This window comes from Canis lupus, chromosome 17 (assembly GCF_003254725.2).
Source record: "Canis lupus dingo isolate Sandy chromosome 17, ASM325472v2, whole genome shotgun sequence".
NCBI classification, from domain to species: domain Eukaryota; kingdom Metazoa; phylum Chordata; class Mammalia; order Carnivora; family Canidae; genus Canis; species Canis lupus.
This window is the reverse complement of record NC_064259.1, coordinates 62482183-62507951: the sequence shown is the minus strand read 5'-3', so window position 1 is coordinate 62507951 and position 25769 is coordinate 62482183. Positions and strand designations below refer to the sequence as shown.

Sequence of the window (25769 nt, the reverse complement as noted above, 5' to 3'; positions counted from 1 at the left end):
GTTGCCTGCTTCTCCCTCTGTCTCCCTAGGTCTCCGCCTCTCTCTGTGTGTCTCTCATGAATAAATAAAATCTTACAAAAAAAAAAAAAAGAAGAAGCTGGAGGTACACGGATGAATAAACAAGGCCTCCGCCTTGCGGAGCTCAGGGAGTCCAGCAGCTGATGGTGATAACAGGCTTCCTGTGAACAGAGCGGGGATCGCCGGCCGCTTGCAGGAGCCCAGGAGCTGCACCCAGCGGGAGGGGGCGGGCGCGGGGGCGGCCCCAGCTGGGCTCTGGAGGCCAACGCCAGGTTACCAATCTGCCTTCAGAGTCCGCGATGAGGGAGGTAGCTCTTCAATTATTCCCCTTTCTTGGAGCCTAGAAAAAAGATCCTTTGCTACTACCCCAAAGTAGATAACGCCCAATCCAACCTGCGCCCAATCCTCGCAGAGCTCTAGCCGCGGCTCCTCTTAAGGGGCCACTGCGCCCTCCAGCGGAGGCTCGGCGGCGGAGCCCAGAGGGGCGGGGCAAGGGGCCGGCCCCCTTAAAGTCCTCCTTAAGAAACCCCCACTCACCGGCCCCGCCTCCTCGCGGAGCCCCGCCCCCGCGCGACCTCGTTCCGTGGCCCCGATTGGGTGGCTCCTGTGCGCGAGGACGTTGCGTCGCGGGGCGGGGCGGGGCGGGGCGGAGGAGCGTCGTCCGCAAGGCCTGTGCCGTGTGTCCCCGGCCGCCGCCCCCGCTGCTGTGCGTATCCGCCCCTCTCCCCCCTTCGGAGGCTGCAGGCGACCGCCTAGCCCGGGGTGGCCGCGCAGCCGCCGGACGTCGCGGCCGGGCTGTCTCTTCTCGTTGGCAGCTCTTCGCGGCTGGGTCCAGGTCGGGGGGGAAGATGGCGCCGGCGCCCCAAGGCGTCCGGGAGGAGCCGCTGCTGGGTGGTGGGTCCGGACCGCTTTCCCGGCTCCTCGCCCTCGCCCTCGCCCTCGCCCAGGCTGTCCTCGTCTTGCTGCCGGCCGCCCGGGCAGGCCTGTGCCCCGCGCCCTGCTCGTGCCGCATCCCGCTGCTGGACTGCAGTCGCAGGAAGCTTCCAGCGCCGAGCTGGACGGCGCTGTCGAGCCCGCTGCCGCCTGACGCTGCCGGCTTGTGAGTAGACGGGACGGGCGGGGGGTCCCAAGGAGAGGGGGCTCCCCCTCCACGGGCTCCACGGGCACCGGAGGGAGACACGCTCGGGCGGAGGTCGCGGTCGGGAGCTTGCGTTCTGAAGGGAAAAGCCCTTGCAGTGTCGGGAGCTTTCTTCGTGGTGGCGTGGGAGCCTCAAAAACCTGCAGTCAGAGTTCTGGGGACCAGGGTGGGAACCGGGGTTAAGATTGTGGGGGCCGAGGGGCTGGGATGGGGATGTTGTTAAGGGCGCTCCGGATGGCCGGAGAGCCGCGCCTGCTTTGGGCTGCATCACCCAGTGTGTAACTCAGCCTGAACGCCCCGCAGGGACGTGACTTTTATCGTCACGTTCGCCAGTGACCGAAGAATGGTCCTTTTGTCTCTTGGTTCCGATTTTGGCACGTCTGGCGATGTAGTTTTGATCCTTCAGCTGCGGGGTTGCCACAGCCTGTGTTAGGGGGATCCAGTACCCACCTGAGAAAATATCTTTAGAAGCAGCGTGTTGTTTTGTTTTGTTTTGTTGTTTTGAAATCTAATTCAGAATTCACTGTCAAGAAGGGAGGGAATATTCTTTCCCAGATCCTGCGATGCTTCAATTGTCTTCAGTGCATTTGCTTGTGGCAAAGAAGCTAAAAAAAAAAAAATCAGTTCTCTTTGTTTATGTGTGACAAGCAAGCAAGCGCAGCGATTGGAGGAGTTAGTTCTTCTTCTTCTTTTTTTTATATATATATATTTTTAAATTTTTATTTATTTATTTATGATAGTCACAGAGAGAGAGAGGCAGAGACACAGGCAGAGGGAGAAGCAGGCTCCATGCACCGGAGTTAGTTCTTCTGGAGACTCCTCTGCTGGGTGCTCATCTTGACAGGCCTGTGTTAGACAGTGGCACCTGGGGAGCTCATTAGTCTGAGTCAGCCTGCTGGCATTAGAGCAACAGTCGGTGTTAAATGCTTCAATTATGGGGTTTCTTAACCACTAACATACAGTTATTTCTATGCTGCTAACTGAGCAACGAATTTATTCATTAATAGACTTCCGATAGAGCCGTCTCTGAAAAGAGTGTCGCAAAAAAGAAGAGTGCGAAGTACCCCTAAAATGTGAGGGGCTGTTTGGATTTTCCTTGCAAGTAAAATGCAAATAGAAGTTCTCTCTGCTGCAGAGGTTAAAGCATTTAAACCTTTACAGGTTAAGATAGATGGGAAAGAAAGCTACTTCAGAATTTCTTTGAGAGGATTAAGGTAACTTAAATGACCAAATGTTGTAGTAGCCTAGTGGATATATAATAAAACGAGATGTTTTCTATTGTTTTATGGTAGTGACGCCTGTAGCTGATTCTGGTTCTGTTGATCCAGATTTAATTTAAAACCTGATTTAAAAAAAAAAAGAAAAAAAAAAAACCCAAAAAACAACCTGGTGTCATTGAGCAGCATAGTCTGAATTGAGCCTAGCACGGCATCTTTGTAATACAGCAAGTGCCTTTTTCTAAGAAATTCTTGGAATAGCTACTTGATTATGATAGAATAAATCTGGTGCAGGTTTAAAACACAACACAACTTTATCTGTAATTGAAATAAATGTGGCTTACTTTTAAGATCCTTTAAGATCCTCTATTGGTAGGTAAACAGTAATTATGAATAGTTTTATGTAAGATACAATTATTTTGTGTCTGAGTTTGATTTTTGTTGAATCTAGACAGATTTCCTAAAGCCAAATGACATCCCAAATTCTAAATGTCCTGTAATGAAATTGACATTTTCAGTTGAAGTGAACTGCCTTGGAGAGCAATTCTGTTGTAGAAATGTAATTGGATGGAAATCTTACATTAGCAGAACTCTTAGAATATTAAAACGTCATGCTTTTTTAAACTGAGAAATGTAACATTCTCCAGTAATTGCCTTCAGCTGTATAACCACTAGGTACACATGGCTTTTTAAATGTGATTTTGAATGTTTGTAGATGTAATGCTGCAAATACATCAGTTATTCAAATTCAAATGCTGAAACTTGTGGCCATCATCAAAAAGATTATAGATGAAATCCATTAATTTTGGTTTTTGAAATATATGTGTATCTGTGCCTGGTTCCTGGTACAGAGCTCCTGAAACCTTTGTAATTTCCTAAATGATAAGAGCACTAGAAGTGTCTTGTGTTCTAACATTCGGTCTTTGGCCAATTCCTGACACAGAGTTTCTAAGTCCTTGATACTTCCTTGGTGATGGGAGTGTCTTTTGACCTAATGAGGTGACTCTTGGCTTCTGAATAGCTTCTGGATGGGAGCCCATCACCAGAAAGACCAAGCCATGATTAGAAGTTTGGAACTTTCAGCCCTATACCTATTCTCCTGGAAGGGGAGAGTGGCTAGAGATTGGGTTAATAATTGATCATGCCTATATGATTGACTTCCATAAAATCCCAAAGGTGTGGACTTGAAAGAGCTTCTGGGGTGGTGAACATATCTACATGGTGAGGGTGACATACCTCAACTTTGCTGGGATAGAAGCTCCTGCGCCAGACCCTTCTAGATCTCACCTTATGTATTTCTTCTCCTGGCTGGTTATCTGTGTTTTACCGTATGCTTTATTAGATAATAAACCAGTAACTGTAAGTAAGTATTTTTCTGAGTTCTGCGAGCTATTTTAGCAAGTGATTGAATCCAGTGAGGGGGTCATGGGAATGTCCAATTTGTAACCAAGTCATACAGAAGTTGTAGGTAGTGGGGACCCACTACTTGAGATTGGTGTCTGAAGCGAGGTGGGGGACAGGCAGTCTTACAAGAAAGATCTTATGTCACGAGGTCTGCGGTAACTCCAGTTAGTGTCAGAATTGAATTGAATTGCGACTGGTGCTGGAGAATTGGTTGGTGTGGGAGGAAAAAAACCCACATGTCTGGTGTCAGAAGTATTATGTGTGGAGTAAAAGGAAGAAATAGGTGACAAAAACTCTTTCCTTGGTCAGGCTTTTGTCAGATTTCTGAACCTTTCCTGGGCCATATGTACACATCCTTGTAAAATGCAGTTTTAGCAGGAACCCCTCCCCTTATCTGATTGATATCTGATTGAGTTCTTCCTTCTACACGCTCCTGAAGGTGATGTCTGATTCCCTTGCCTGTTTTCAGCAAGAATCTTTTAGGCTGTTTAGTTGGAGCCCCCTGAACCCTGATGTTTCCTCTTAATATATTATTTTCCATTCATTGACCCCACCCTTCTCTTTAGCTATAAAGTCCCTCTTGCCCATGCAGTATCCAGAGTTGAGCCCAATCTCTTTCCTCCACTACAAAAGTTTACAACCTCAACCCCCCACCCCCAAAGTCTTCCTTACCATGCTTTAACAAGTATCATTTTTCTCCTTTTAACAGTTATGGTTGCCTCAACTTGGATAGGATCAGATTCATCATTGGACCCCCAGACCTCTCACCCAGGACCCTAAGTGCATACCTTTGAAGACTTTATATCTTCACTCCTGACTGATTGATCGGGGATCCATTGGTGAGTCCGACTCCTGAACCATTGCTCCGGACAAATGTCCGTGGAAGCTGGTAAGGACAGATTTTGATTCTTAAGAGTCTGAGTATACCTTAGAAGATGAAATAGAGTCCCAAATAAACACAGGTTGGGTTGGAGTCCCATGTTTGTAAGAAGCTCAGAGTGCCAGGCACAGCTGCTTGTAAGAAACTGGGTTAGAATTCTAGGTTTCTTTGTTTGAAAGCTACCTACCAGTCTGGAAATATCTTCTTCCTGGTTTTTTTTTTTTTTCCTGAGTAGGGATTATTTCCTGGAACTCTTCCCCTTCTCTCCCCCCCCATTGACTCCTTGTCCTGGAAGTCTCTCTTTCTGGCTGTCTATAACACCTCTTAGTTTTCTGTGTTAGGTCCTGCTTTTTCATGGGAACTTCTCCTTTGACTCGAATATCCTTCTTGAACCCCTGCTAACTATGTTTTCTGCCAACTCTGTTTACCTCCATTTGTGTTGGCATGCTTTTCCTGAGAACAATAAAGAACTTCATTGTCTTCTTTGGGAAATTTGAGATCTCCCCAAATCTCCTTGAAGAGCTCTCCCTTCCCATTGCTGCTCTTCCTCCTTCTTCCTCTTACCGCCTCACCTCAGTCTTCCCTCCAGTTCTGTTGAATCTTTCTTACATCCCCCATCAAATTCCCTCCTCCTCTCTACCTCTGCCAGATCTTTTTCCACCACAGTCTTTATGGTCACTTGAATTTTGGCCCCTTGCCCTCTACTGGGGACTGTCAGGGGACTTAGGGATGCCCCCCAAAGCAACTACTTGACCTGAAAAGGAAAAAAGCTAATTGGAAATAGACTGGTTGTTTTGGTCAGTTGGATGAGCTTTGGAGACATCCAGACAGTTGCTAGATGTCTCCTTGGTCACTCATTTGAAATTTGGTCCACAACCTTCATAAGATGACATGTCAGGGCAAGAGAATGTCTTGAAGGTGGTCTTTACACACAATTGGTAAATAACATTAACTTGGCCCTGCATTTCCTAGAAACAATTTGTATAAAATAGGAAGTGGGGAAAGACAACTGATTATTTTGTATAAGCCAGTGAATTATATTACTGTATTTTACAACTCATGCCTAAAATTTTAGAATGGAAACCGTAGCTCTTTGTGTTTGTGTGTGTATGTGTGTGTATGTATGTATGTTGTACATGTAGTGATATTTTTCTACCTCTGGATGATATTGCCAAATTAATTTATAAAATCCATTAAAGGAGCTTTATTCAAGCTGCCTTAGAGGTGAATGAGCACTTACATAAATTAAGTATTCCTGAAACTCTCAGAAATAGAGAAACTAATCCAGTATTTTGTTTTTTTAAAGATTTTATTTATTTGAGAGAGAGTGTGTGCATGCATGAGCGGGCGGGGGGGGGGGGGTTGGGAGGGTGGGGGGAGGGGCAGAGAGAAGGAGAAGCAGAATGCTTCTGTTAATTACTAATTAGTAATTAGCTTATATTACTAATCTACAGAATGCTAACATATGACAGGCCACAATTGTCTATTTCATAGTTTTCTCTGTAAAAGAAAGTTTATCAATGGGCTAAAAATCATAATCAGTATATGTAGATAGAACTATTAGAAACCATAAAAATAATATGAAACAACTTTGTATGCAAAGTATGCAAGACATGAAGGCATATGTTTTTGTTCAGGGAAAAAAGTAATTTTATTCTGAGGTCGACTGATTGGTTGTTCCAGAATGAGAAAGAAGAAAAAATATAGGACAAAAACTGAATGGATATTAAAAAAATGATTATAGATGTGCAGAACAGGAATTTTATGTGTGGTCAAGTTTCTAAGGTTAAATAGATTTATTTATAAGTTAAAATTGAACTTTAATATCAAGTGTATACTGATGCAAAACTAGAATGTCAAAGTTTTCTTGGATTATTTGTTTTCATTAAAAAACTGTAAAAAGATTTTCCTTTACCTTTTATGTAATTTGCCTAGGAAACGAAGATTTTGTGTCTAATTAAAATAATTTCCTGAGCTGCTTATGTTCATCAGGTCTTTGATTATTTTTTTAAAAGATTTATTTATTTTAGAGAGAACATTTGCATGTGCAGTGTGCAGGGGGTGGGGAGTGCAGAGGGAGAGGATAAGGGGAGAAAAAGCAGACTCCCTGCTGAGCATGGAGTCTTACTATGGGCCCAGTCTCATGATGCTGAGATCATGACTTGAGCTGAAATCTTGAGTTGGACACTTACCTGACTGAGCCATACAGGTGCCCCAAGTCTTCGATTACTTTAAAAAATTGAGTCTTTTCAATACTATAAAAGCTAAGATTTTTTTTTCCAACTCTGTAACTCTGTATTTGCCTCTGATCTCTTTTGTCACTTTATAAAAATGAATATGTACTGCTTTGCAGTACCTGTCAAATGGCTTTTTTTTTTTTTTTTAAGATTTTATTTATTAGAGAGAGAGTGAGCATGAGCAGGTGGAGGGGCAGAGGGAGAGGGAGAAGCAGATACCCCACTGAGTGCTGAGCCCATTACAGGGCTCCATCCCAGGACCCTGAGATCAAGACCTGAGCTGGAATCAGATGCTTAATGGACTGAACCATGCAGGTGCCCCATACCTAGTCAGGTATTTAAACCATTTGACATTTTTGACAACTTCCCAAAATCAAAATCTCAGTAGAATTTTTTTTTTTTTTTTTTTTTTTTTTAAGTAGGCTTCATGCCCACTGTGGAGCCCAACACAGGGCTTGAACTCAAGACCCTGAGATCAAGACCTGAGCTGAGATCAAGAGTTGGACATTTAACTGACTGAGCCATCAAAGCACCCCTAAATGGAATTTTTTGACCTCAAACTAACTTTGAAATATTCCAGAGGGTATCTGAAAAAACTTGAAAGGATTTCTTGTTCACCCTGCAAGAGAGATTTAAACTAATGAGGTTTATTTGTTATGTTTAGATTACATGAGAAACATTGTCAAATAAGAAATGACAAACCTTCTTAGGTTATTTTTGTATGGATATATGTTACTAATGGTATTCCAGAGATGTTTGAAATTCATAGTTGTTGTCCAATTTAGGATGTTAAAATATTATATGATACAGAAATAACTTACTTACTTTATCAAATAAACTCTAATCAGAATTTTAACCATGACTATAAGTCTTTTTCATTCACAGACAAGTTGTTTTATTTTCATTCTTCTCTGAGACTACTTATAATCAGCTATAGGCAAGAATACTCCATATTGGTATCAACTGAATAGTTTTAAGACCATGCATTGGACTAAGAATTTCCAGAACTAGTGAAGAAGCTGATGGATTCATAAAACTGCTAACACAAGATCAGCAGAATAACAATTAATTACATGGGACTGAATGAAGACTGATAAAGATGGTTATATTTTTTTATGACTCTTTGCTTGAAGCAGTGCTGGTTCTTTAATGTTTTTCAGATTTAAAGAACTCTTTTTTTCTCAAGCAGTCTGTAGTTTACAATCCGATTATACCTTCGTCAACAAATATGAAACAATTACTTTTTCTCCCTGTCTGATTCCTCCAGAATTTGGAAACTCTTAGTGCATGGTCTTATTTTCATGATACTAAAGTTATTTGTGTAAGTTGAACAAGAATGTGTTCTTGTAACAGGACACAGTTGGAAACATTGGTTTTATTACTAAGACTTTGACTGGAATGTTATATTTGAGAGTGACATACATAGAATCTGGTTTAAGGGACTAAGGTTGCCCTCTTGGAGCTGGTGCTCTTGGAAAAACTGACCTACTCTCTGCCTTACAGGGTTCCCAGTGTTATAGGTGAGTAAGAAAGGTTACTTTCTGGCAGGCCCAAAAATCTCAGGCTATCTTGGGGACCTCAAGGAAAGAGAAGTTCACTCAGATCTATAGGTATGGGAAGATGAAGTCTGGTGGCTAGTTCCTACATTGGCTTCCTAACCTCAAGATACTTTTAAAAGTTGAATCTGACATTTCTTTTGAAAAGTTACCCAAAAACAAACTCAGAAAGAGTCTGTATGGGCAGTCACCTTTCTTGATGCACTTATGTAAATAATCAGGACAGATCTAATGAGATCAGGATTCTCTTTTAAAAAAAAGAATTAAAAGGTTGACTGTTAGGAGAATTTTTTTTGTTTCAGTACAAAACTGTAGTGCACCCTTGTGGGTTCTGTCTTGCACACTTTGCCGGTCTACCAAATCCTCAACTCTGGTTTCCTTCAGTGTCTGGCTATAATTTTCCAAACTAATGTTTCTAGTTTTTCCTCCCACCCTACTAACTTGGCATCACCAAAAACTAAAACTGCCTTTTTCCTGAAACCCTGCAAGCTGAAGCTGGATGACCAGGAAAATTAATCAGATGGCCACTGCTACCCTTCATCATTTAAAGATGCTTTGAGCTCAAGTCTGAAAATTTCAGCTGGTTGCCCTCTGGACTCAGAAACTAGGTTTCTAATCTAACTATTAATTTTTGTTTTTCTTGTATTTTCATAGAAGCTCCCCTCATTAAATGCCTGACTACTCACATCAAATGGATATCCTCTTATACCAAGTCCCAACAGAAGCTTCACCTGGTCCTTAATGGACAAAAGGCTACTAAACAAGAGAATAGACTTACATTGTTCAGAGGAAAGAAGAATGCCTCTTTCCTTGAGCAAGAATAAAGACTGACAAAGATTCTTTGCTTGACTAAATTTCAGAATTCTGAACTTTCATCTAGGCTCATCTGTATACATACTTGTAAAATGCAGTTTTAGCAAGAACCCTGCTAAGTCAAGTGTAGCAAGAAGCCCTCACCATCAATATCCAATCACACCCTTGATATCTGGTCGGTTTTTTCATCTTTTAACATCCTCCAGGTGATGTCCAGTCACCCTGGCCTGTCTTCAGAATCCCTGTAGATCTATTTAGCCAGAACCCACTTATCCCTGTTTTTTCCTCTTAGTGATTTTCCATCCACTGATTTTGGCTGACCACCATTCTCCTTGGCTATAAACTCCCACTTGCCCATGCACTATTTGAAGCCCAGTCTCCCCCTCACTGCAGAATGTCACCACATTGATCCCTGTACCTGAAGAGAAAACCTGTGCCACCTTGAATAAAATCTTCCTCACGAGGTTTTAACAAGTGTCATTGAATATTTTTTTCCTTTTAAAACAGGGAGTTCTTCCTAGACATTTGGTGTCACAGAGGTGAGATTTATTAGAATGGCCTGGCTCATGGAAATGTGATTTGGGAAGAGAAAGGGTGAAAGGATGGGAATGTGGAGCCATTGATTCCTGGATGGGCCTGTGTTCACCTATGGTATTGAGCAGCAGCTGTGCTGCTCTCAGTTACTAAAGATAAAAGTTACAAATGGAATTTAGAGATGGATCCAATTCCTAGCACTTTGGTTCACTGGATGTGTAAGGAAATGGAAACTAATAAGGAAAGGTGAAGTGTTAAGTCCTTTGGCTGTTGTTAACTGTGATACCTGAAATGAAATTAAAATAGAGTTCTGGGTCAGACATAGATGCTAGACCGAGATCCGATTTCAGCAAATCTGAGTTTTGGCTACTAGACTCAAAGCTGACCCCCTCAAGGGAAAAACTGCGAAGACAACAGAAAGTTGCCTCTTAAACCTCTGGTCATCAAGAAGACCATTGGTGTAGGGGGAGGGCAAAACCAAGAAACTATTGAAACCAGGAAATACTATTTGAAGGAATTGTTTTCATTTTATTGATCAGTAACATTAGTTTCCTGAAGAACCTTTATTAATTGTAAGAGTAATTAAGTTAGGAGTAGTATCTAGTTTTAAATGCTGCAGTGTGGGAGACCATGTTTGGGTTGGTGCAGGATCCACCAGCACATTATGGAGCAATCACAGATAGCTGTATGTGATCCAGACACAAAGCAAGTTACTCCTTAGAGAACAGCCAGCCTGGTGGACTGGATAAAAGTCACTCTAAGTAAGGTCTGTTTACCCTGATAACGGGTACTGCCCACCTGGCCCTATAAATGCCAAGTGGAACACCTCCAGTGAAGCAGATGGTATGCTTCATATATAAGCCATATGAGATTTTCTGTATGAAATTGGGATATTTATCTGCTGACTATGCCTGTTACTCAGTTGATAGTAAATGTTGTGGTTAGGGGGAGCTCTTTTACATGAACACCCCATATAAGCTTACCTGCTGCAAAACCTATGGATGGTTGGGAAGCCTTATGTATTTGCTGTGTCAGCTTCTCCTTCCAGGTTTTATAGCTGTTAATAAGAATATTAGGTAAAGGGCAGCCCAGGTGGCTCAGCTGTTTAGTGCTACCTTCAATCCAGGGCGTGATCCTGGAGACCTAGGATCGAGTCCCATTTCGGGCTCCTTGCATGGAGCCTGCTTTTCTCTCTGCCTGTGTCTCAGCCTCTCTGTCTCTCTCTCTCTGTGTCTCTTGTGAATAAATAAATAAAATCTTTAAAAAAAAAAAGAACATTAGGTAAAGTAAGCAAGAGAACAAGGACAGGCAAAGGAGAGAATCAAGGGACTGGCTTTATGAGCAAGGTAGAAAATTTTAAATAGTTTTTAAGAAATAAGGTGAATAAAGCAAATATCATTTGGTGTAAAACAAAGGAAAAAGAAAGGAAAGAATCATGGGATTCAGCCCAGCAGAATGGAAAACTTTAGATGGTTATTAAAAAATGGGATGAATAAAATAGACATTGATGGAGTTCAAGATTTTAGTACAACACTACCTAAGGTTGGGCAGGCCAAAGGGACCTTTTCCTGCCCCCACCCCAACATAAAGGACCCCAAACAAGTATATTCTATTTACCTCAGTTTGGAGAAACTTAAAAGTCTGAAGGCAAGGATTGCAATAAGTAATGTGACTAGTAATTGCTTGGAGCATTGGTTAGATAGATTAAATGAGATAAAAATTGACAAAGTGCCAGGGTCCCTTGGCTTAACCCCGGGAGCAAGACCCAAAGCCTTTTACACAAGAGAAGGTAAAATGGTCAGGAGGTGAAGAAGAAAAGTTCCCAGGGTTCCTTGATATGAGAACCTCTTGCACTGTGGTACCAAATCCCCAAACCCATTGATAAAACCCTGATGTAGTTGAGAGAACATAAACATAAAAGTGTTGATAGGATTTTAAAAGTTGGAATGTTTAAACAGGTTTTATGTAAAGAAGTTGCATCTCCTTTACCTGAATGTTTTATGGGAATGTTTTTGGCTTGGGGAACTCTTTGTCCTAGTATTGTAAAACCAAAACCTTTTAATAATGTCTTAGTGGAGGCTATAGTTAGGAATGTAAAGTGAAAGTTTGTGAGAGAATTGGTGTGTTTGAACAGGTTTTTGACAGACATTGTATCTGGGGAGTGTCTCCTTTACCTATTATTGTAAAACAGAAATCATGTAAGTCCACCCTTCAATATTAATTGGATACACTGAAGGGGAACCGGTAAGATTGCCCACGCCCAGACAGTGCAGAATAGAAGTTGAAGTGCTGGTATGGACAAATTCTCTGTGTAATAGTGTACTAGAGTGTACCATAGACTGGGGTTTATGGCAAAAGCCTGTAAGTGCCTCCCAGCAATGACTTACTGGACTTTGGACTAGAAAGTTCCCACTTGAAGGGCAATTAAGGGCTTGCTATTGAATAGTAATTGAAACAGTCACTGTGACTATAAGTCATAAAAATAATCTTAAAACCGAAATACTCATAACCTCTTGCATATCAGATAAACGCTTGAGTAGTTAGGGCAGTGCCCAGAAGAGTTCTGTAATAAAATGGAAAGGCAAGGAGGGAGATACTCAAGAGCAGGGAGCCTCTTTCCACCTAAGACTGACTTTGGAACTGTGTGAGGAGCTGCTGGATCCTATTGTCACTTGGGCAGCAACCTGTAAGTAGCTCATAACTGACCAACAAAGAGCTCCTTGGTTTGTGATGGCATTTCCAAGGTGAACTTCCTGTTTGGAAGGCCACCACTCTGATTGAAGAAGGTAAAGACAAATTAACTCGGTGGGCTGAATTGCATACTGGTTTTCTAGCAGTAATGGAAGAATTGAACAGCCCCTGTGTTTGGCTTTTCATGATTCACAGGCAGTGGCCACTGGCTTGGCCATATGGCTAGGCAGAAGAACAGTGGAAACCTGGCCTATTAAAGGGATGCCCACATAGGGCACAGCCCTGTGGAAATCACTGCAGGAATTTGAAGTGTGCATAGTAGGTATGTTGATGCTCATCAGAAGAACCCTTTTTCAGGTTTATAAGACAATTAGAATCAACAAATATCCCTGTGTGCTTGCTTGAGGTGGCCACCTGGGTCTATGACATAAGTGGATATGGGCCATGCAGCAATGCAAAGATGACTGAATCTAGGCATAATCCTCTTGTACCTTCTGAAGCACAAAATGCTGGTAAGAATTTTTCTATCTGCAAGCAAAATGCAGATTGTTGATGGCTAAGTGGCAGATTGTCTGTTGGGAAGGCCCTGCATACAGCTGGCAAATGAGACTGATGCTGTAATCCCTGGTGAGTTACAGATGGGTCCTGACAGGAAGTAGACACTGACTCTGGACTGGGCTTTGCTTATCTGCCAGTAGATGCAAATGCTTGGAGTACTATGAAAGAGTTGGAACAGAAGATAATTGTTAACAATTTGGATGACCGACCATGGTTTCTTCAGACCGAGGAATATATAGCTCATAAGGTCCAACAAGTGGGCAGAGAGATGCCCTCCTCAAAGTACCAGTTTAATAGAGACTTGAATGGGCAATGAAAACATTGGTTGTGTAAAGTGGGAGGTAAAGACCTGAATGTATGGCCTTACCTATGTTCATGTGTGTGCACTCTCACTTAACATGTGGTGGGACTAAAGGAGTGGCCTCACCAGGGAGAGTCCTCTTTTTCTGGTGAATCTGGGGAAGAGAGGGTGGCAAAGGATGCTAGTTCCTACCAAAGGAGACGTATCCTCATATAGTGACTGTACTTTTTCTTTCTTCATATCACCTCAGTTCTTTTTTCTTTTGTGCTTAATAATACTGGTTATAGGACCAGGGCTGCAAACACAGAGTGCTGAAAACAGGGATGATTCCTTAGCAAGAAACTGTATTTGTAAGCTTAGATTAGAATTCCAAGGGCCTGACGGGGTGGGTTTGCCTCATATGGCAAAATTGAGGTTAAGAGTGAATGCCACTATATCGCTTGGTGGTAAGAATAGCCCAGTGTTCTACATCTGTGTAACCTTTCCCTAACTGAGTGGAGTGGGCTGAAGGAGAGGTACCTGCTAGACTATCAGTGCTGTTTCAGATCTAAATCGGCACAGTACCTGAACCTGATGTCTCTTCTGAAGCAGGAAGAGTTTGAGTATAAATGGAGAGAGGGAGCAATAGTAGCTGAGGGTAAAGGCACGAATAAGTGGGTTGTATAATGAGGGAAACCCAATGTTAACAACTCAAAAGGGGCTCAGAGTAAGAGATGATATATCATCTCTTAGCCTAATTATACCGGATGCCTGGCTAAAACTGTGTTTGTCTATGCCACTCTTGTTTTTGTGACCTCACAAGATTGGAAGCCTGCGAAACTGAGTAGCCTTGCCCAGAAAGCATTTTTAGATTATATGATGATGCACTAGTGCAATTATTAATGACTGTATGGGATTCTAACGTATCAGTATCTTTTTGCTGTAAGGGAGTCTGTGGCCAGAGACCAAGGTGGGCTGTGAAATAATAGAAAAAATATAAATTGGTCTCTGACCTTGGTTGGTGGCACAGAGCTCCTCAGCCTTGAAATTTCCAAGTGATGAGAGCATTGGGGGCATTTTGTGCTCTAATACTTGGTGTTTGACTCTGATTCCTGACATAGCGCCTAAATCCCTTGAAATATCCTGGGTAAATTTCTTCTGATCTTTTGATCAAGAGGCAACTCTTGGTAGGCTCTTTGATAACTTAAGGATGGGGGCTTATCACGGAAAAGACCAAGCTATGATTAGAAGCTTGGAACTTTCAGCCCCAACCCCATTCTCCTTGAAGGGAAGAGTAAATAGTAATTAACATTAATATTAATATTAATTGAGTTAATAATAATTGATCATACCTATGTAATGAATCCTCCATAAAAAACATCCCAAAGGGGCAGCCCGGGGGTGCAGCGGTTTAGCGCCGCCTGCAGCCTGGGATGTGATCCTGGAAACCTGGGATCCAGTCCCACGTCAGGCTTCCTGCACGGAGCCAGCTTCTTCCTCTGCCTGTGTCTCTGCCTCTCTCTCTCTCTCTCTCTGAATAAATAAATCTTTAAAAAAAAAATCCCAAAGAATGGGCTTTAAAGAGCTTCTGAGATGGTGAACATACACATCTATGTGCTGGGAGGGTGATGCACCCTAACTTTACCGGGACAGAAGCTCCTGCATCGGACCTTTCCAGATCTCACCCTATGTATCTCTTCATCTGACTGCTCATCTGTGCTCTTTACCATATCCTTTTATTGTATAATAAACCAGTAAATCTGCCTTCTTGATTTCTGTAAGCTGTTCTAGCAGGTGGTTGAATCCAAAAAGAGGATCATGGGAACCTCTGATCTGTAGTCAAAATGGACAGAAGTTGTGAGTAACATGGGGATCTACTACTTGTATTTATCTTTTATATCTGTGATATTTTCACCATACTTCTTTTTTTTAATTTTAAAAATTTGAAGAGAACACACGAACATGAGTGTTTGGGAGTGGGCAGTGGGGAGGTGGAAGGACAAAGGGAGAGGGAGAAGCAGACTCCCTGTCGAGCAGGGAGCCCAAAACGGGGCTCCGTCCCAGGACCCTGAGATCATGACCTGAGCTGAAGGCAGATATTTAACTGACTGAGCCACCCGGGTACCCCTCACCATACTTTTTACAGAGAAGTGAGATGGGCTGTGGGGCTGAAATGGGGGGTAAGTGTTCTGAGACTGAGCTCTTAATGTGTAGAGTCTGCTCTAGCATCTATTAATGTCAGAATTGAATTGTGGTACATCCCGTTGGTGTTGGAGAATTGGTTAGTATATGGGGGGGGGGTTGTGGATCATACATCTGGTGTCAGGAGTAATGTATGTATGTATAAAAGTAGGAAGACATGGAAGTTTCCCTAGACAGAAACCTATTTATTTATTTTATTTTTTTAAAGATTTTTATTTATTTATTCATGAGAAACACAGAGAAAGAGGCACAGACAGAGACAGAGGCAGAGGGAGAAGCAGGCTCCATGCAGGGAGCCTGATGTGGGACTTGATCCCAGGTCCCCAGGATCACGCCCTGGGCCTACGGGCTTCTAGGCTTCCGTAGGGCAGAAATCAGCGCTAAACCGCTGAGCCACCCAGGATGCCTGACAGAAACCTAGTTAGATTCCATCTTTATGCTTCTCTATATCAAAAACTCTTTCAAATTGTATTCAGTTATTCATAATTTTACTGGATTGCCCATGGGTGCTGAGCTCTGCATCACAGTATTCTGATTTTACACACACACACACACACACACACACACACACACACAGAGGAATTGGAGGCCCAAATGTATCAGTCAACTTCTTGTTTTACCAAGTGACACCATTAGAACCTCTCTCCTTCAGTTATTTGTTGTTATGGTCATTTCATGACAGCACCAAAAAATTAGGAAGTACCTAATTTTGGAAATAAGGACAATTCTGTAGATTAAATATATTTAGCTTTATGCAAAATTTATAATCTTATCCTTACTATTTTCATTTCACTGCGGACTGGTAAAAACTTTATCCTGGATCAGTATTGGGGGAATCACTGCTGTATTAGATTAATTAAATTTCATATGTATTTAGTTACTTCTCGTTTTCTTTCTTTTCTGTTATGGTAACTTTAAGGTTTGTTTGCATTTGTTTAGAATAGTTGTGAACAGATGAGTTCTTTAGCATACAAAGAGGACATTATATTGAAGAACTCTAGCAAATTTGCATGTTACTTGAGCTTCAATCTCTAGCTGCTGCTCTCCTTAAGTAACTTTGGCAAAACGTTTTCACTGTTAACAGGTGGAGTCAGTCCAGAGCTCACTATCAGTGACTTGTGTGGTATCAAGGAAAAATTGCGTAGCTTTGTCAATACTAAATATTTCCTTTCCTTTCTAAAGGGGCAGATGGGGTGCCTGGGTGGCTTGGTTAAGTGTCTGCCTTCAGCTCAGGTCATGATCCCGCAGTCCCCCAGAATCAAGCCCTGGTCAGGCTCCCTGTTGAGTGGGAAATCTGCTTCTCCCTCTCCTTCTGCCCCTCACCCTGCTCGTGTTCTCTCACTCACATAAGAGCTTTCCCTCTCATAAATAAAATCTTTTTTAAAAAGGCAGATAATTTGTAGTATCTTTTTCTATGTTGATAGTGATACTGGTTAAGGATTAAGATATATTTTGGAAAACATTCTTAGGTTTTAGAAAGTGATATGTTAGGGAAGTTGATTTGAGGGCCTTGTATGTAAGTTCACTCCAGATGGATGTATGTTTTTCTGAAAATGAATTTTCAACCTTCCATTGTATGTTGTGAGGAAGACAGAAACATAACTTTGACAAAACTTGATTCTCTTCAGTTGGATAATCTGTTTGGGAGGTGAAAAGAACTTTAATTGCTTTAAACCACAGGATGGTGAATTGAAAATGAGTCCTTTTAAAAATGGTACAGGGACGGCTGGGTGGCTCAGCGGTTAAGCGTCTGCCTTCGGCTCAGGTTGTGATCCTGGGGTCCTGGGATCAAGTCCTACATTGGAGTCCCTGTGGGGGGCCTGCTTCTCCCGCTCTCTGTGTCTCTGCCTCTCTCTGTGTGTCTCTCATGAATAAATAAATAAAATCTTTAAAAAAAGAAATGGTACAGTTGTGATTTCCTTTCTACTAAGGCCTCTCCTTTACCTGATTTATTACTATCAGCCTTTATTTTCTACTTCTTCCATTCATTTTGGTGCATCCGTGTTATTTTCACCATACTTCTTACAGAGAGGTAAGAGTGGCTATGGAACCGAGTGTACAGTGGGTTTACAAACCTGGTTCACTCTCTGATCAAATCTAGGTAGTACTTCCTTCTCTTGGCTTCTAGGCTTCCGTAAGACAGAAATCAGGGGAACTTCTTTGTGCTGTGGATGATATCACCCTATTCTAAGTCGACACTTCAGAGTAAAGAAAAACTGGGAAAATTCCCTATCCCTTTCTTCCTCTACATTCTCCCACCAACTACTGTCTGCCACAAGGTCATCAGCACCAGTCTCATCATGCCCTTGTTTCTTGTTTACACCAGTCTCCACAAGAATCTCAGGACTTTCAGATTCTCTCTCCTCTCCCAGCGACAATCCCAACTCCTTGGCCCTCTTTGTTTTAAGCAGGCATCATTTTCTGACATGCTACATATTTTACTTTTTTTCTTTTCAGTAGATTGTAAATATGAGGGCATGGATTTTTGTCTGTTGCTAGACAAACAGTGATCAGCAGTAGGCACTCAAAAATATTTGTTGAATGAATGTAGTAAATGAATTAAATGTGTGGTTGTGTCTTCTGAGGAAGGAGAGAGACAAGTTCAAAGCAGTCTTTTCTCATTTGCTTCTCTAGTCTTTTTTATATTATATTTTATATTAGATGGTTTCTTTTCAAGGCACCTCATTTTCTGTAGTAAACCTGAATGAATCAGGGTATTAGCTAATTATTTGTATTTTAAGATCATCATTTTACAAAAAAAAAGAATTCTAAACATAAGCACATTAAGTCTCTACTAACTAGCTCCCATCTTACTCTGTCTGAGATGTTTGGTCTGAGTGTACCAAAAACTTTTCCATGCACAAATAACCTTTCATTTATTTTGATCATCTCTGTTTTTATAGGGCTTTGCAGCAGCTATTAAATATTTACTAAATATTAGTGAATAATCAGTTGCACACGGAGTGTCATGGCTTGCAGCTGTGGTTTGAGTTTTTAATAGCCTACACAACTTCATTCAAACCTGTACAGCAGCCAGTTGTCTCTAGAGTCGGGATACTTCAAAAGGCAATTTTATCTTTCACATACCTCATCTTTCCAGATGCTAGGAGAAACACCATTTTTATTCTTCAAAAGAAACAGACCTACTGATAAATTCCTAAAGTACATGGGGGGTGGGGGGAGTGCGGGGAAGGGAATATGCTTACCATCGTGTTTCCAGAGTCCAATATATATTGTCCTTGGCTTGCATACTACTGTTGTAGTGAACTATTCACTTCCAAAAATCCTTTCCAAGTATATATAATATGCTTTTCCTTCATTGCATTAGGATTTAACATATTTCATCTCTATCCTGATCTGTCTAGGGAAGTGGTAAACAGAAGATGTGATCCCACAAAATCTTTTGCAGTCTTCAAGGCATTTTTGTTAGTTCAGAAGATACCCAAACAAGAAAGCCTACAATGAGAGAGCCTTAAGAAATCTGAACTAATATATTATTTGCTATAGATCATTTGGGATTGGTTGTTCAGGCAGGGTAGACCTGAATTATCTTGATTATTTTACATGGGACGCAGCATAAGTTAACAATTTTTTTTTGAAGATTTTATTTATTCATTCATAGAGACACACACACACACACACACAGAGAGAGAGAGAGAGAGAGGCAGGGACACAGGCAGAGGGAGAGGCAGGCTCCATGCAGGGAGCCCGACAGTGGGACTCAATCCCGGATCTCCAGGATCATGCCCCGGGCTGCAGGTGGCGCCAAACTGCTGTGCCACTGGGGCTGCCCATAAGTTAACAATTTAAACTTCTTTTGGCACTGTGAGAGTGCCTATCTTATCACACTTTACCTGGTACTGATTATTGTTAAAAATTTTGGTTTTGATAATTTGGTAGAAGGAAAGTGTTTTAATTGCTTTTGTTTTGCAGTCTGGTTCTCTTAATTAACTTTACCTCCATTGCTTGCCTTGCCCTGAGTCTCACTTAATTTTAGATGTTAGAACCACTTGGAAAGGAGGGCCATAGTGTGCTCATTGTATCCCTAAAGATTTTTACCTTCAACCTTTACCCTTTACCCAAGATAAGATCTTGCTAGGTATGGAAACAATAGTTAAGGGATTAGGAAAAACAAGGCTATTATTTGCAAAGTAAGGAAACCTAGGGCCATTAGCTTTGCTATGGACTCTCCTACCCAAACCCGCATTCCACTCCTCCCCAGTGAAATATGTAGCCAAGGATTATCTAAGAACCAACGGGTATGTCTTGCTGCGTTTATCTACAAATTAATCTTAAAAACCTCATTTTGGGTGCCTTTCTGGCTTGGTCAGTAGAGCATGCAGCTCCTGATCTCAGAGTTGTAAGTTTGAGTGCCACATTGGGTGTAGAGATAAAATAAAATCTTGAAAAAAAATAAAAATCTTATTTCAAAAAAATGTATAAGTTATAAAAGGGCATATATATTCATTTTTAAAACAAAACAGAAATGTATTAAATAGAAATAAAAGCACCTCTCTCTTCACCTCTTTTGTCTCACCCTCTTCTGGAACAAACAGAAATTTTTTAAAAATTTAGTTTTTAATGCCTTTTTTGGAAAAGTTTTTTCATTTCAGAGTGAGAGGGCAAGCATGGTGGAGGTGGGGGCAGAAGAAGAGGGAAAGGGAAACCCAACCAGACTCCCCACTGAGTAAGGAGATGGAAGCCGAACTCAATCTCACCACCCTGACACCAGACCCCAACAAACCAACAGACTGTGCCACCCAGGTGCCCTAGGAATTTTTTTTTTTTTTAAAGAGAAAGAGTGTGCCAAGAGAGGGGCAGAGGGAGGAGGAGAGAATCATAAGCAGACTGTGTGTGCTGAGTGTGGAGCCCATGTGGGGCTTGATGGTTCCCATGACGCTGAGATCATGACCTGAGCCAAAATCAAGAGTCCCATGCTCAACCAACTGAGCCACCTAGGCACCCCAGGAATTTATTTTGTAGGAATTACATCTTGATAGTAAATGGAATTTAGTGGCAACTTGGTGCCAGTGAGGCTTTAGTTTAAAGTGATCCTTTAAACTCCAAGAGGGGAGCATACAAACTCAAAAATGTCTGTTTTGTTCGTATATGCTTAGCGTGTTGCCTGGCAAAGGTGTCAAATCTTTGTTGACAGATTTATTGTAGGGCAAGAAAAGGAAAAGGAGAGAATCTTAACAGAGCATCCTCTGGCCATAGGCTTTGGAGTGTTAGATTTCTGGACTGGTGCAGTAGTTCTCAGTGCTGGCTGCATATTAGACTGTCACCTGGAGAGCTTTTACAGAATACCAGTGCTTGGGCTCCACACTCCAGTCATTCTGATTTGATTGGTCTGGGATGAGACCCCAGCATCAGGGTATCAATCTTCCCTGATGATGCTGCAGCAGTGGTGGAGAGCCACCGAACCATAGAACAGTTGTTTATTGAATGTTAATTGAGGAGTTCTGTGCTTTGCTTAATTCTTTGAAAGTCCTTTATGCTTTGGAGGACACATTTTTATAGAGAAAACTGTCCTAATGTTTCATTATATTAAAAATACTTTTCATTTCATGATGCACAACATACACAAAGCACAGATATTCAAAGAATTACTTGTATATTAAGGTGGTCATTTCTTCCCAATGCTAGAAAATACATCTCCCTCATCTTCAGTCCATGACATTTGATATGGTATATTTTGTTTTTTTAAAGGTCCTTCAATACTAATGGAAAATGGGCATTTAGCAGTAGAGAAAACATCATATTAACAGCTTAGCAAAAATATTTTTGAAACATACCTGAATTCTTATGCAGTCTTCTTAAGCAGTATTTTCTTTTCCATGCCAAAGTGACTCAACTTGTTTATTCTGTAATATTCCAATCATCAAGAATGTTAAGATGTTCAGCTGATGCAAATTTTAAAAAAGCAATTTAACTAACTACATACTATGTAAATTATTAATTTCATGTTTGGTACAAAATTTTGCTGTAAGTTTTACCTTGCTGTAAGCCTTTTTTTTAAGGTATGTGTATTCTTTACTTTCTGTTTTCCTCATCCTTCCCTAATTTTTCCCCAAAGAGGAAATTTTGTTATTTGTAAATAAATTTAACTGCAGGAATAACAGAATAACTAGTGGTGATTAACAGTTTTTTTTTTAATTTATTGGAGTTCAATTTGCCAACATATAGCGTATCACCCAGTGCTCATCCCGTCAAGTGCCCCACCTCAGTGCCTGTCACCCAGTCACCCCAACCCCCTGCCCACCTCCCTTCCACTACCCCTTGTTTGTTTCCCAGAGTTAGGAGTCTCTCATGTTCTGTCACCCTCTCTGATATTTTCACTCATTTTCTCTCCTTTTCCCTTTATTCCCTTTCACTGTTTTTTATATTCCCCAAATGAATGAGGCCATATAATGTTTGTCCTTCTCCGATTGACTTATTTCACTCAGCATAATACCCTCCAGTTCCATCCACGTCAAAGCAAATGGTGGGTATTTGTCGTTTCTAATGGCTGAGGAATATTCCATTGGATATATAAACCACATCTTCTTTATCCATTCATCTTTTGATGGACACCGAGGCTCCTTCCACAGTTTGGCTATTGTGGACATTGCTGCTAGAAACATCGGGGTGCAGATGTCCCGGTGTTTCACTGCATCTGTACCTTTGGGGTAAATCCCCAGCAGTGCAATTGCTGGGTCCTAGGGCAGGTCTATTTTTAACTCTTTGAGGAACCTCCACACAGTTTTCCAGAGTGGCCGTACCAGTTCACATTCCCACCAACAGTGCAAGAGGGTTCCCCTTTCTCCACATCCTCTCCAACATTTGTTGTTTCCTGTCTTGTTAATTTTCCCCATTCTCACTGGTGTGAGGTGGTATCTCATTGTGGTTTTGATTTGTATTTCCCTGAGGCAAGTGATGCGGAGCATTTCCTCATGTGCGCGTTGGCCATGTCTATGTCTTCCTCTGTGAAATTTCTGTTCATGTCTTTTGCCCATTTCATGATTGGATTGTTTTTCTTTGCTGTTGAGTTTAATTGATTAGCAGTTTTAAAGTTAAATCATAGTGTGACATTAGAGAAGTGTGGTATAAATACATTATGTGGTATAAATACTTAACTTTAGGTTCCTCTTAACATATTTTTATTTTTTACACATCTGTTTTCAAAATCACTATTATATCTTGCTTTTATAATCAAAATCTTGGCAGGTTGCTACAGGAAAAGCATAACCAACCCTGAGTATAAGTATGCTTATTTGGAGAGATTATTAGATTTTGTGCCAAGTTACAACTAAATGGATATTAAGGAATGATGGATTACATTAATAATGAGAAACCCAACTAATGGCTTGGCTTTGATTAGTACTTCCTTTCTACCAATAATGTAGGTGGTAACTGGTTTTCATATCCATTCATTCCTAAAAATTTTTATAATGACTTAAGTAAAATATAGTCTGATACAAAGATGTGAACCCAGGTGATATGCAGAAGATGCTTACAAATGATGATGGAAAATGCATAGCTTTCTGTATATTTTCATGTATAAGCAACAGCATTTGTTCTGCTGTTGCTGGATTATTATTTTATTTTTTTGCTATGGTTTGTACTGCTTGCTAAAATTTCAACTCTGTTCCCTGGTTTGAAATTTGAAGGCTAGACACTAGGTTCTAAAGTGGAATTTACTGTTCATAAGTCAGTCCAAAAACAGTCAGTTTGCATTTCCCACTATCTTTCTGAGGTATATTGCTGATCAGGAATATAAGAGAACCATCTAGTACCTTTTTTTTTTTCCTTTTGTCCAGTTTGTCTGACTTGGTTAACTTAAAGGCATTATTCTGAAAACATTCTGTAGGAAGAATTTTATACTCTTAGAAAAGTAACGGAATTAAAATCTTTTCCAGTCACATTCTTGGTTGAAGATAGATTTTATATGTGAGTTTATTTTTATTTTTAGACAATGTTTTCCCTTGGTAAACGATTAAAACAGTACAGGAGCATATAAAGTGGAAAAATAATAGTTTTTTTGTTCCACCCAAGGAAAACACTTAACTATTTTTGGGGTTTCCTTCTTGAAGTTCTACACACGTATGTATCTTTTTTCTTTTCTTTGAAATGCATGTGTGCTTGCACACACACAAAGCCATGCTATGTATGTACTATGCGTAAATAAGTGTGTTATTCTTTTTACTGGCTGCAAGATTTCCATTGTTTGGAACTTTGATAAGTTATTTAAGTGATCCTTTTTTTTTTTTTAAAGATTTTATTTATTTACTCATGAAAGACAGAAAGACACAGGCAGAAGGAGAAGCAGGCTCCACGCAAGGAGCCCAGTGCGGGACTCCATCCAGGGTCTCCAGGATCACGACCTGAGCCACCCAGGCTGCCCTTAAGTGATCCATTTTAATAAACATTTAGGTTTCTTTTTATTTCATGATTTTGCTATTCCAGTAAATTCCTGACCTTTTTTTTTTGTGAGCAGAAATCCCTATCTTGGTGCCTGGGTGGCTCTGTTGGCTAAGCAGCCAATTCTTAATTTCAACTTCGGTCATGATATCAGGATCATGGGATTGAGCCCTGGGGCAGGCTCTGCGCTCAGTGCAGGGTCTGCTGGAGATTCTCTGTCTCTCTTCCTCTGCTCCTCCCCACCTGCTTGTGCACACACATACACTCTCTCTTAAAGGAATAAAAAGGGCAAATAATGTTGGATAAATAGGTAAAACATTGTCATACCCAAACTGTTGGATATGATACGTTCTTAACTTTTAACTTTTGTGAAGGGCCCTTTTCACTGAAGTATCATTATTATTGAAGTTCATATCATAGTCTTATTAGTACTACAAAATTTCAAAAACGAAAAAAGATTGATAATGACTCAAAAGTATACACATGTGACCAGGCAGCAGAAAACCTCTGTATCTGTGTTGCTGTAGGACTTTTTTTGCATTTAGCTTGCAGACCTTGATTCCTCTCCTCAGAGTATTGTGATTTCTCTGTACATTCTATAAATTATTTACACCCTGATGTACTAAACGACTACATTAATGGCACCTCTGGCTCCACATGATATCAAGAACTTTAATAATTCATTACTTATTACAGTTACATCCCTATAAATTAGCATAAGTGGGAGCTGAGTTTACAACATTGAGATAAGGCCTTCTCTGAGATCTTCACTCTCCAAGCATCATAACCATAAATATTCAGATAATAGTGGGGTTTAAAAATGAAGGATTACTGACTGTTACAAAGCTAGACTCTTTAGGTTTTGTTTATCAAGCATTAGATTACTTCAAGTTTTTAAGTACATTTTGGGGATATTCAAGGTGAAATTTTTTGAAAGACAGTTCTCCGTTTCAGGACTTGGACTTAAAAACTGACAAATCAGCATTACCTTATGCAAACCAAATGGAATTTATTGGCCACTGGGAAGAATAGTGAGAGACTTTAATTTAAAAAAGTATCCAAATTCTTAATTTAAGAGTTTTACATCTGGTACTTGAAGTCTTCCAATTTTAGTCGTCTTCAGCCTTTTTGAAATACTTGAAAGAAATAGGGAAGGCATGATTATTGAAAGTAAAGGTGTGTCTGTACACTCCCATATGCACATGTCATGATTAACTCCAGAGGGAAATTTAGATTAATTCCAGAGGGAGATTTAAGTATAAAAGAATTTACACATTTTTAGGGATGAGGGGGAATGGTTGAATCGATGTTGACTCTGTCTTTAGTTTTCCATTGACTCCACCTGAGTACTGTAAATGTTGCTTTCAAAAAAGACAAAAAGGTTACTAAGGTTAATAACATTTATAACCATATAACTTAGCACAGTGCCTGGCAGGTGGTTCAATAAATGTTTGTTGCATGAATACCTGATGATCAGATCAACCCATTTAATTTTAGATACCTAGTATTTTGATAAATAGCTATACAGATTTATCTTGTAGTAGCCCCCTTTCCCTATAATCACAGGAGATAGGTTCTAAGACTCCCAGTGGATGCCTGAAGCTGTATATAGCACTGAACTGTATGTATACTATGTTTTTTCTTATACATACCTATGATAAAGTTTAATTTATAAATTAGGCATCGTATAAGACATTAACAGTAACAATAATAAGATAGTTATAACAGTATACTGTAATAGTTGAATGTGGTCTCTCTCTAAATACCTTCCGGTACTATACTCCCCCTTCTTCCTGATGATGTGAAATGATAAAATGCCCATGGGATGAGATGAAGTGAAG

The 25769-nt window shown here is 40.8% G+C and overlaps 1 protein-coding gene and 1 long non-coding RNA gene across 41 annotated transcripts in view; one reads left to right on the top strand and one right to left on the bottom strand.

Annotated features, from left to right (window-relative positions):
* Positions 1-25769, top strand: part of LRIG2 (leucine rich repeats and immunoglobulin like domains 2) — a 154559-nt gene that overhangs the window by 92874 nt on the left and 35916 nt on the right. The window contains exon 1 of one of the 40 annotated variants that reach the window (XM_025452928.3): positions 646-1117. The exons of 35 other annotated variants lie outside the window; for them this stretch is intronic. In XM_025452928.3, coding sequence (XP_025308713.3) covers positions 867-1117 — 251 coding nt within the window. In that variant the 5' untranslated portion in view covers positions 646-866. Of the gene's footprint in view, positions 1-645; positions 1118-2033; positions 2371-4490; positions 4667-25769 lie in introns of those variants that run through there. 4 more of the 40 variants (XM_025452929.3, XM_035701026.2, XM_025452931.3 and 1 more) reach the window with 4 other exon arrangements.
* Positions 1914-25769, bottom strand: LOC112663915 (uncharacterized). Its single transcript, XR_003139439.3, has 4 exons — positions 25695-25769; positions 21324-21392; positions 4566-4663; positions 1914-2051 (listed from the first exon to the last, which is right to left on the bottom strand). It is a non-coding gene; the product is annotated as an uncharacterized LOC112663915 (long non-coding RNA).